At 43.9% G+C, this 12,411-nt stretch overlaps 1 protein-coding gene across 2 annotated transcripts in view; it reads left to right on the top strand.

The window, feature by feature from the left end:
* Positions 1 to 12,411, top strand: part of PUSL1 (pseudouridine synthase like 1) — a 433,096-nt gene that overhangs the window by 111,304 nt on the left and 309,381 nt on the right. For both annotated transcript variants that reach the window (XM_069241083.1, XM_069241082.1), the window contains exon 2: positions 10,612 to 10,669. In XM_069241083.1, the coding sequence (XP_069097184.1) occupies positions 10,619 to 10,669 (51 nt within the window). In that variant the 5' untranslated portion in view covers positions 10,612 to 10,618. The remainder of the gene's footprint in view (positions 1 to 10,611; positions 10,670 to 12,411) is intronic.

Raw genomic sequence — 12,411 nt, 5'->3', positions numbered from 1 at the left:
TTCCCAATGGGAACAGCCCAGCCCGAACTGCTAGGCCAGGTCTTCCCTGGACTGGAAACAAGCATCCTGGTACCGGTTTCGGGGTTTCACCCCTCATCAGCCAGGCTAGCTTGAATCCAGTGGCATGGGAAGCACGGGACCCACGTCTGGGCATACCCTTCCCACTTAGGGCGACAAATGCAAAAACAACAAGTGATGGACGGAATGCTGAACATTGTCAAACATTCACCCCCAGTCACAGATCTGGGTTTAATCCATCGTTTTTTTGCTGCCCATGCCATTCCAGTTTGGACCCAGCCATATGCAAATCAGTCTTGACCCTGTTCCCAATGGGAACAGTCCAGCCCGAACTGCTAGGCCAGGTCTTCCCTGGACTGGAAACAAGCATCCTGGTACCGGTTTCGGGGTTTCACCCCTCATCAGCCAGGCTAGCTTGAATCCAGTGGCATGGGAAGCACGGGATACAGTTCAAATTACACTGTTATATACTTGTATAACAACACCTCTTTCCCACTTTGTAAGAAGTCTAGTTTGACATTTAAGAGTATACTGTTGTGGTGCATTCTTTGGTTGTGAGTGTAGCTGTCATGTGGCGAACAGGCATCTTTTGACTAATCTTTAGAAGTGGAGATGGTTGTCTGTAGAGCTTAATGTTTGCGGGTAGGGAAATACGTAGTTTGGCTGCTTGAACAGAGAAAGATGTCACACCCATGTCTTTTTCTTGTATGTAGCAGTTATGAGGCGGGGAGTCATTCTTGAGCGTAGGTTCCTTTGTTGTATGTATTTTTGATTTTCTTCCTGATAAAGAGTGATCCTTTGCAATGCATTGCTTTGTGTGTTATGCAAAGTGGCTTGAAGGAGGATCTTCTGGCAGCTAGTAACCAGTGTGGCGTCCTCAAGGCAGGAGAGATGTGTGCTTGTGGCTTTACATTTAGGCGGAGTCTAGCAGCAGAATTCTGAATTCTTTGTAGTCTTCTCATAGTTGACAGTTTTGTGCCATGATACAGACCAGTAGCGTAGTCCTAATTTGATATTACGAGAGAGATAGTAGCTTGTACCTTGTGTGGGAATCCTAGATGCGGGAAGATGTGTTGCAGTCTTTTTGTTGTGAGAAAGCTGGATTTAGCTACCTTATTCACTTATAAATTCATTGACAATTTGACATCCACAGTAATTCCAAGTTTTTTTTTAACTTCCTTGGATATTTTTGGAGGTATCCTAGATCATCAGGCCAGGCACAGTGAGGGTCGTAGGTTTTCCAGTCGCCACAGGTGACTATCTCGATTTTGGAGGCATTTAATTTGAGGTGGCTCTATGTCAACCACTGGTCCACAACCTGGAGGCAATCGAAGAATCTTAATGTCTCTGGCTTTTCCAATTTCAGAAGTATTTGTGTAGTTACATGTCCAAGATAGCATTAACTGGTAGTGAAGGTATATTTCTGTGATGATCACCTTCCCACTGAACAAGTTATAGCACTTGATGCGCTTTCATATGTATTATGGAACACCTTCTAGACGCTGAGACTTTTTAAAATGCCTGCGTCATGATGGTGTTGAATGTGTGACCCGGTCTTGAAAGTTTTGCTTAATATAAGGAAAGACCCCTCTAAGTTTTGTTTTTTTGATTTGCATCTTTCTAAGGCAAGCGCAAGGTATTCCAATATTTTTTACATTTATTTGGAAGATTTCTTTAGAACCCATCCGGCAGTTACAGAGTCTCAGATTTATGTGTATTTTAAGGGTAGGTTAGCCAGATTTGAGCAAATCCATTCCACGCCTATGTAAAAACACACATGAACGAACCAAACTTATACCTGCTGTGCAGAACTCTCGCTTGGTATCTTTCTCAATCATTGACATCTACCCACTCTATCTGGTACTACTTTAATATGATCTTATGCATCCTTCACTTATGCCCTTTTCCCTCGCCCAGTGCACCACTGAAATTCTATTGCATAATCCCGGAAACTGAGTGCTTGTTCTTGAAAATACTTAAAATAAAGTTGATAGATTCTATCCTATTGCATAGTCTCATAAATGGAGTGCGTCTCCCTGAAAATACTTAAAATAAAGTCGATAGATTCAAATAAACTAAAACTCACTAAACTACTAAGGACATTTTTATCTAATGGCACAATAACAAACACACAGATTGGGGTGGGGTGGTGGTAACTGTATTGATAGCCCTGGAAACCTTCATTTTTATTTTGTCATACCGTCGGTGCTAAAGGGCAATTGGAAATGGTGGAAATCCAGTCTGCTAAAACAGTGTAATGGAACAAAATTGGTACATCTAAAACTAGCTATTGTAACATATATTTTTGCAAGACAATTTAGTGAATGAAGTGCCTGGTTTAAATGATTAACACCATTGTTGTTGTTATTCCTTTACCCACACGTTTTCTGTTTTGTGTACTTTTTCTCAGCATCATTTTAGAGGGTTTACTCACAGTACCTGATCACTTTAGTGTAAACCACAGGGTCAGAAGACGCATGAATGCACACTATTCAAATACCCTTAACCCAGCAATTAATCGAATGAAATAAGAGAAAGGGGCTTGCAGAAGGCTGACAGCTTTAACAAAACATAGATTATATTGTGCCTAAAGGGAGAAGCTTATGGGAACCTGTCCACGCAGCCTGCGTTATTGAAAAGCACAAGCACAGAATTAACAACTCAAGCTGGAATAAAAAGCGCAATTTAAAGGCGTTCTCTTTTTTATTACAAAAAGAAAATAATGACTAGGCCAAAGGGACGGAAATGTGCCTGGGACAGCAAAAGGCACCGGATTCCAGACCAAATATGGGCCGGGATAGACTACATTTATCAGCCATTTTCTTTTGCTTTCAAGCAGGTATTTCGAAACATCCTTTGGTAAACATGGAACGCATAAACAGTTGAAACATAACACAAATATTTAGATTCACAAAAAGTTCTAGTTGAGCAAATTATAAAAACCACCAGCCTTATTTCCTTCATTCATGGTTAAACATTGTAAATATATGCATCGAGCAGCAGTGATTCATCGCTTATAATCCAAAGCCAAGTCTCGCAGTTCATCCACATCTGCCCATTGTTTGTCCGTCCCAATATGTTGAAAAATAGGTCTTACGTCTATTTTTCATTTGATAGGACCTCGTGGCTTAGCTCATTTTCTTTTTTGTCAGATCCGATCGCTTTTGCTAAACCTGGAATAAAAAAGGCGAAGTAGTTAGTTTGACAGTATCCTTAATGTATTGTTGAACACCCAGGAACACACAAGCAGTGCCACAATAGGTATGGCCTATTATAGCAGTAACAATGCGGAACAAATTGGCCTGGCATTTGACAAAGGTGAGAGATGACAATTGTAGGTTGGTCACCAACAAATACTACTGTAGTTCTATAAAAAAAAGAACACATAAGTAAGAAGGAGGGTGGGGCATGATGAAAGATATAGTAAGTCACAACTTCAGCAAGTTCACAGCAGTCATAACCTCTGATGTAGTTAGCATCATGTAACTCGCAGGCGAGACTGTTAGTGTCTTGTTGTCGACAAATGGGTCACTTTAATCAGTGGGGCGTTGTTATGGGTCTGTGATCCATAACATCTCCAGACAGAAATCCTTCTACCTCGGTTTTGAGATCAGTCGCTTGATCTTCTTTTGGGAATCTCAGGATACAGATTTTGCCTCATTTTCCAAATCCTCCTCTTTTGGTTACATATTTAAAATTGATGCAGTTGCACAGCTCTCAATAGTATGAGTTTTGTGGGTTCCTTCTCTATTATTTCCATGTCTTTCTCCATTGAAGTTAGATGCTGTTTTAGGGAGTTCGTACTAGGATTATTCCCTAAAACAATACTTTTAATGTCCTCCATAGCTGTCATCAAGGAGATCATCTTTTGGCAGTGCTTTTAGTCATGCCCTGTACGTTTTTCAGTGCAGCTGTTTTTATACACTCTCCTTGTGTAAGGATAACCGCCTGCTCCACAGGAAGGCCATGGGCTTCCACTAATGAGCTAATTGAAGACTTAGGCCACTGTGTGAAGAAGGCTTCCTTTTTCTGCCCATGGCTGTTTACTGATGGTGGGAGGCATTGTAATGCAGGAAGGGAACTGGCATTCTCTTTTCTATTTGCCCTGCCCTTGGGGGCTATTCCTATCATCAACCACTATGGAGGAACTCAGTCCCTTTATGGGTCCTCCCCTGGCACCCTCAACATGACCTCATCTCTCCCAGTGCCAGTCCATAAGGGTCTCCAAGAGCACCCCAGCAACTAGTTCTCCTGGTCCCCAGAGACGCTCTGGATCTTTCCCAGTTTTGGTTGCCCAAGTCAAGTGACTGCTCCCACTGCAACTGTATGACATTGCGATGTTGTTCATCTCCTCAGCCCACCAGCTCAGTTTAACACAGATAACAGAGGCACAAAGGATGGCCCATGGAACCACCATGTTGAGAGTACAGTAGATTTTCTTTGAGTGAGGTCTAGCGGTGTGATCCCTGCCTAACCTGTGTCAGCTGTTTTTGCCTGACACTTATTTGGTTCTGGAGGACTTTATGTGAGGTTCTTTACTACTCTGATAACTATGTGTCACAAGAGCAAGAAACCATGCTATGGTGCTTCAGCAAGATAGATGCTAAATTCCACTATGTTGTATTATTGATCGTGAATTTAGTGATCTGCATGTTGGCATTTCCTCAAAGGTCCTAGTGCAAGGCTTATGATGAGTGCTGGACAAGGAACCAAGAATTCCTTAACTCCTAGTATCTCATTCTCTTTGATTGTATAGAAGTTTTATATCCTCATTTCAGAATCACAAGAAACCTGAGCCTCAGGGATTTCTTCCACTTGGTCGCTATCTAGTACGCCATCTGAGGAGAGGGGATGGTTGTTCAGATGAAGCTGGGCTGGCTGGTGTTTCTGTGACTTTTAGGAGTTTGTGTGTGATCACAACAGGTTGAGTAGTGTGGGATCTGGGAAGGTTTGGCAATGGATCGATCACTACCAAAGAGTAGTGAAATGAGAATAGCTAGGCTTATTGGTGAGCTTGATATGATGCTGTGTTGGTGTCTTTAGATTGGTGCTTCTTAGTGTGTTGGGTGGTATGAGAGTGGTGTGGCAAATGGAAAAGGTTGGTGTGGGTAGTCAAGCAGTAGTGCTAAATTTAGTAGTGGGGTCAACTGGGACCCAGTGCTTTGGCATAGACCTGTGTAGTATATTCAGACAGGTATGTTTGTGGAAAGCTATGGCATTTGTTTCCATTCTTGGTCTCAAGAGTGAGCACAGAGTGGAAAGAGTATTTTGAGCCTACTGTGTGGTGTATGGAAGTAGTGTTGGACTAGGTATATATAGTGGAAAAAGTCAGGGGCGTTGTTAGACCTGGCAGCTCTTGGTGTGGTTTTCCCTGTACTTAGTTGCTTCGGACCCCGTTTTTGGATCCTGTGCTGTAATTTGTTCTGGCTGGTTTTGATACTCTGGGCACTTTACCATTGTTTACCAGTGCTTAAGTGCAAGTGCTCTCTGTCTAAAAGATATTGGTAATTGGTTTTCCATGACTCGCACCTTTGATTTACTGGTAAGTCCCTACTACAGTGTGCTATGGGTGCCCAGTGCCTGTAAATTAAATGCTACTAATGGGCCTGCAGCACTGATTGTGCCACCCACGAGTAGCCCTGTAAAGATGTCTCAGACCTGGCACTGCAGTGTCTGTGTGTGCAGTTTTGCACTGCCAATTCGATTTGGCAAGTGTACCCACTTGCAAGGCCCAAACCTTCCCTTTTAGTACATGTAAGTCACCCCTAAGGTAGGCCCAAGGCAGGCACATGGGAAGGGTGCAGTGTATTTAAAAGGTAGGAACATGTACTGTTGTGTTTTACATGTCCTGATAGTGAAATACTGCCAAATTTGGGTTTCACTATTGGAAGTCCTATCTGTCTGATAGGTTAATATAGGGATTGGGTTTAAATATGTGGCTTGAATGTGTGGATTCATTTTGCAGAGCACTAGATGGTTTGGTGAAGGGTAGTGAGGTAACAAATTTATCAGGGGCTGTATAATTTGTTTGTATGGGAGCACTTGTCTAGTCTGTTTTCCAGAGCTGTGCCAGCACTTGATTGACAGCAGGGTTACTGAACCCAGGAAGCTTGCTCAGGAGGCTGACCGTTGGGTGAGTACCAGGGCCCACAAGAAGTTGTATGGGGGAGACTCTGCCAATGGTGGGCAGGGTCCCCAACAAAAGAAGGACGGGGCGCAATGATAAAAGTAAGGAGTTCTCCAAAGGGCCCCAAACTAGTTCCCAGGGTAAAGATTCCCAGTCCCCTGTTGAGAAGAAGAGTTGGTTCCCTTCAGGAAAGCCTGCAAGGAAGGGACCCATCAAGTGCTTTGGCTGTGGTTAGGAAGGTCCCATCAGAAGGAGTCCCAAGTGTCCTAAGTGGGCACAGCCCCCCCACCTATAGGCAATCCCTTGGGGTGGCCAGTGTAGCACTTGGGGAGGAGTTGGCCCCAGTTAGTGGTGGGGAGCTAGCTGAGTTAACCCTAGTCTCCCTGCGTGAGGCTAAGGTGGTCCAGAGAACCCTCATGCCTGATAATACAAAGAAGTACAGGCAGTGAGTGACCATCAGTGGGAGGCGGGTAGAGCCTCCTAGAGACACAGGAGCCAAAATGACAATAGTCTGCTGTCATCTGGTGTCTCAAGAGGAGGTAATCCCTAATGTGGTCCACCACTTTGTGGTAGTAGACAACAGTGAGTGCCAGTGCTTGGTAGCTCAGGTTCCATTTGAATGGGAGGGGGTTCCTTGAGGGTAGCCGTGAGTTCATCCATGCCTGTTGACTCTCTGTTAGGGAATGACCTAGAACAATCTGCCTGGAAGAAGGAGGAGCTCAGGTCCCATTTGGAAATGTTGTGATTGCCATATTGGGCGTGCATGACCACACAGTCCATGGTCGCCAGAGAGGGTAATCAGGAGGACCTAGAGCCTGAAACAGTGGCCCAGGTGCCTGCCAGGTAAGAAAGGGGCAAGGGGCACGGGAAACCCGCTCCTGAGATTCCCACGGTCTGGGAGGAGGCTGAACCTGAGGAGAACACCCCGAAACATACAGGGGAAGAAGTGGCTGAACAGGGGACCTGCCTGAGCTGACCCATTGGCAGCAGGAAGGAGACTCCACCAGGGAAGAGTTCTGCGCAGTGCAGAAAGCATGCCCTGCCCTTGAGGGACTTTGGAAACAGGCGGAGGCGTAGGCAGCTGGTGACACCTGGATCTCACCTGGTTTACTGGGAGAATGATCTCCTGTATAGTGAGTATAAGGTTGCTGGGCCTGGGGCAGCCTCTTGATGTGCCACTGGCAGGTCATTTGGGACATGGCAAGACTTTGACAGGCTTGTCACCCACTGTTATTGGCCTCAAATGAGGAATAACTCAGATTCATTCTTCAGGACTTATCAGACCTGCCAGGCGAGTGGCAAATCTGGGAAGCGGTGCAAGGCTCCTCTTAAACCCTTTCATGTCATGAGCACCCCTTTTGAGCTGGTGGGCATTGACATTGTGGGGCCTCTGGATCCCAAGAAAGCCATGGGCAACAGGTTTATCCTGGTCTTGGTGGACCATGCCACCCGGTACCCGGAAGCTATCACCCTGAGGACAGTGACTGCACCCAGAGTGGCCAGTGGCCAGGGCACTGGTGGGGATCTTTATCTGTGTGAGTTTCACCAAAGAGATGGTATCTGACTGCAGTACCAATTTCATGTCGATGTTCATGAAGGCCATGTGGAAGGTGTGTGGTGTAACATACAAGTTCACCACGCCTTACCATCCCCAGAGCAATGGGTTGTGTTATGCATTAATTTATTAGGTTTCGCCTGCACAGTGCTTGTGCTGTACAGGTGAAATCTGTTGTATTTAATATACCTTAAAAGGGACTTACATCCCACCTTCACTTCTTATTGGTCCATTTGCTTGCCACTTTATTTTGTCTATGTTTCTGTTGGTTGTAGCCTGTTCGCCTGTTCTCCCTTCTGTGCTTCTCTTATCAGTGCCCTGTGGCCCAAGTACTAATTTTCATCTGCTTAGGTGGGTGGATCTTCTATTATTCACTTTCATCTGTACTCTGTGCATGCGCACGTAACTTGCACAGATCGTTCCCTGCATGTTTTCGAGTTTGTGTCCATGTTCCATGCAAGCGTATGAATCTCATATTGGACGTACTTTAAAGATATTTTCCCACTCATGTTTGAGGGCCTGCCATTGTAGCGTTGCAAGTGCTTTGAGCATACGCAGTAGCAGTGTCTCTGAGCCTGCGCAGTTGTTGCATGTCTGTGCTCTGAACATGCGGCTGTCTGTGCCCCATGTGCGTGCGCAACGGGGGTCCCTTCTGAGCAACGCCGCAGGAGGGTACTCAAGGGTTTTTCATCTGCACAACATACCACCACCAACGGCACATTGCACAATGACCGAATACAGTACTTCCCATTATAATCACTCCCGGAACGAGTTTCTTATCAGAGACAGCATGTTTGGCACAAGAACAGATCTACCTGTCTTTAAATTTTGCACCCTCATGAGGCTCCCTCTACAAATGTGATCCCTGGTTCCCTACACAAAAGCATGCTTCCAAACGTCAATGAGAAAATTCTCATTCTCTACATGTGCAGTTATGCTGCCTTCTCTTTTCCTGGCCAAGCTCACTCTTGTTGACTCCTAATCGGCATCTCCTCAGTTATGGAACAGCAGGTTTTACATATACCCTGATTCCTACTAATCACAATTTTTGGGTCAATCTCCATTGCTTCTCTGCAATCTTCTGTTTTTTAAGACCGTATTTTTATATGAAACTGCTTATCTAGCAAGCATATCCGTTTGTTGATGTTTTGCCCCGTAGATGCAGATTGCTGACACAACATGCATATTGTAAAAGGTATTTTGTGTAATGTGCTATACTTGAAGAAATCCCCACTGTGTTATCTGTTTGCCTGCGTTTCCTTGTGACCCAAATCAGATACTACTGTGTCTCAATATTGTTGTTCTACCAACAGTGCTTAATTTGTGAATAAAAAGGTGCTGGTACCCAAAGCCCTCCTCTTAAACACCCGGCTGCTGCAATTAAATGTGCGAACACGGAATACTGAGGCAGGATAATCCCGAAGCCATCTCGGACCTCTTCAATCCTTTTAAAGCCACTCCCTGCCCCTTCAGCTCACACCTGCAGCTTTCTACTTTCCCTCATTGTAGCGCTTTTTCGTTTTTCTCTTCCTCCGTCTTTCCCAAACATGTCTTTTGCTCGCTGCAAATTCTTGAGGCAGAAAACTAAGCGCCGGCCCTCAAAAATAAGTGCTGGTGCTCAGCACCGGAAACAACAAGCACAAATTAAGCACTGTCTACCAACTAGTCTCTTTTGTGTAGTCTGTCCATATTCCTAATGCCTCTTTCTCTGTGCTTGTTTGTTTTTTCCTCTGCCCTGTGCCTAATCTCCCCATAGCTGCACCCATTTCAAGCATACTTGTCTAGGGGAATGTTTTTTCTCCTTGTCCTCCACCCTTTACCTAATATCCCAGTTTTATAGTAACACCAGTAACAGCACAATATGTTGCCTTTTTCCCTAAACAAGTCATAACACTTTCACTGAGTTTCAGTAACTTAATTTGCACAGGGGTATACCTATGTTGTTTTTTTCAGTTGAAGGTTTATTGGGTGCTCTGGTGTCCTGTTGTTGACAATGGAATATCAAACATTGTTCTTGGAAATAGGATTTGTACTGTAGACCATTATGTGTTAACCCATGAGCCTGGATGTTTGTTGTGCAGTGTTGTGTGTTGTTGTGGGATTAAAACTTCTGTGGTGTTCAGCACTGTGTGCTGGGCCATTACTCTTGAGCCTGATGTGTAATGTTCTATGTTGTCCCAGGATCCTTGTTTCCTGTGCATCAAGGCATCCATATTGCCCCATGTTCCTGCAATTCTTTGATTTGTACCATTGTGTGTTGTCCTTAGATCATGAAGTCCTGAAATGTGCAGAATTGTGTGTTATTTTCCGTAATGTGCTGCACTGCATTACCTATCTTCCCATGATCCCTTGGTCCTCCACACGGCCTTGTATCCTATTATAGTAGGCTGAGCCCCATCGTGTGAAGCACTACAGCTTTTTCAATCATCCTTGTTTTTAGCAGCATCTTATGCAGTCCTAGATTTGTGGAAAGCAGTTTTGTGGCTTACTCCATGATTCTAGAATGTGTGTGTGGAACTTCCATTTTCTTTCCCAAGATGCAATGTTCCTACATTGTGCCGGATTGGGTGTTACTTCGGAATCCAGTCTTGTGCAGCAATGTTTATTGTGACATCATCCTTGGGGACTGTGTGAAGTGTGTTGTCAAAAGATTCTGGATTTGTTATGAAGCACTGGTTGTTGATTTCCTGGAGTCCTGTGTTGTGTTACTTGTCCCATGACACTAAACCTTTATTGTGCATCACTCTTCTTTGTCTCATGATTCAGGCTGTCTTGGCTAGCTCTGGTTGTAGATGAGTAATCTTGGATATGTGTGGTGCAGCATTGACTGAAGCCATTCCACATTTCTAGCCTTGAGTGATGCTGTTATGATGTGAGTATTGTTAATCATTTGTCTGCATTTTTATTGCAGTGGTGTAATGGCGACACCAGCAACGCAAGCACTACTTGGAGTCCAGAATTACTTGGAGGTAAGACTTCTCAAAGGATCAGAGCAAGCTGGCTGGCAAAAGTTCAGTTATGTAGCTGTAGTTCTCCTGGAAGGTTGATGAGCACTATCATCTCCAAACATTTTTTAACAGTAATAATAGCCGGGTGTGATCCCAGAAAACTGGAGAGGGGTGATTATAAGACCCATTCATAAACAAGGAGATATAAAAGCCCCGAAATATTATAGATGATTAATCTTTTAGGTGTAGGAGAAATGTTTTGCAAAAATAATTCAGGAAAGGCTTAAGAAATGGGCCGGAGCAAATTATATTGTGCCCGCTGAACAGGGGGGCTTCAAGGAAGGTCACTCCTCCATTGATCATTGTATCTCTTTTTGGCCCACTGTGTGGAAGTCTTTGGTGCACAGAGGGAGTTTGTTTTTGCTGCTTCGTTCACTTCTGGGTGGCATTGGATCTTGTGGATCGGAATCATTTGTGGGCGGCGCAGATTAAGTGGGAGATACCAAAGGGCCTCCTAGCGATAATCCAGGAGCTATATAGATATAATTGGGTTCAGATTGTTACGGACATTGAGGGGGGGTCATTGACGAAGAAAATATTGAAAATGGATTGAGACAGTCTTGGCCCCCCTACTCTTTTCCCTATTCATAGCCTATTTGCCATCTGTTCTGGGGGTGCTTTGGGGAATCAGTCCCAGAATAGATGGCAAACACATACCATGTCTTTTGTATGCAGTTAGTCTCGTAATCTTAGGTCAGACAGAGATAGGTCTGAAAAGAAAGTTGGATGTGCCATGGAATATTGTAGTTATAAACTACTAGTATTAAATATGGAGAAAACAAAGGTATTGAGCTTTGGTAAAACAAAATTTAGTTGCCATTTGGGTTCTACTAAACGGGAAATAGTTAAGGAATATAAGTATTCAGATGTCTGGTTCGAGAAGTCCCTAAAATGGAATTTTCACTTGGAATCATTGAGAGTAAAGGCTCTTGCCTCTGTGAATGGCTTAAAAAATGTAATAAAGACTATGGCAAGATGTCAGATAGGCTCGTCCTGAAAGCCTATGAGGCCATGATACCTTTACTATTCCTGTGTGGAGCCGAATTGCTATATATGAGTGGAAAAAGTGGGTGGGACGTTGAATAGGGGAAATGTTTAAAACATTTGTTGTCCCTGACTGGGTCTTCTATGATCCATGCTATAAGACTGGAGACTGATATGGTATCATGGAGCATATCGGCTTGTAAGGCGTTATGATTTTGGCAGCGCCTGAGTACTGAAGAGGGGCAGAAGGTCTCCCAATGGTGTAAGAATGAAATATTGCTAAGTGAACTGAAATGGACAAAAGGGGTTAGGAAACATTTAGAAAACGTTTGTAAGAACACGAGAGTCAAGTTGTGCCTGCAAAATTTTCAAATTGCAAAGAGTGAACTCAGGATACTGGGCAATTAACTGTCTCGAGATTATGATCGACAGTACCTCGAACGGAAAGCATCAGTCAATTTTATGTTTTGTTTGTGGCAAAAGGAATCATGGTACCCATACATGGATGCATTACCGAACCATGGGCTTAGAAGCAAATTGTTGAGATTAAGGACTGGAATTAATCAGTGTTTTATAAATGATAAAATAATAGTGGCTATGATCGATTCTGGGGGGAACTGTACATGCGGTTTAGGTATCAAACGCGATATTGTGCATATTTTATTGGATTGTTTGCAGGCATTGACCAAAAATATTACTATGTCCAATCCTTTCAAAAT

This window comes from Pleurodeles waltl, chromosome 6 (assembly GCF_031143425.1).
Source record: "Pleurodeles waltl isolate 20211129_DDA chromosome 6, aPleWal1.hap1.20221129, whole genome shotgun sequence".
NCBI lineage: Eukaryota > Metazoa > Chordata > Amphibia > Caudata > Salamandridae > Pleurodeles > Pleurodeles waltl.
This window is presented reverse-complemented; position numbering and strand designations above follow the sequence as displayed.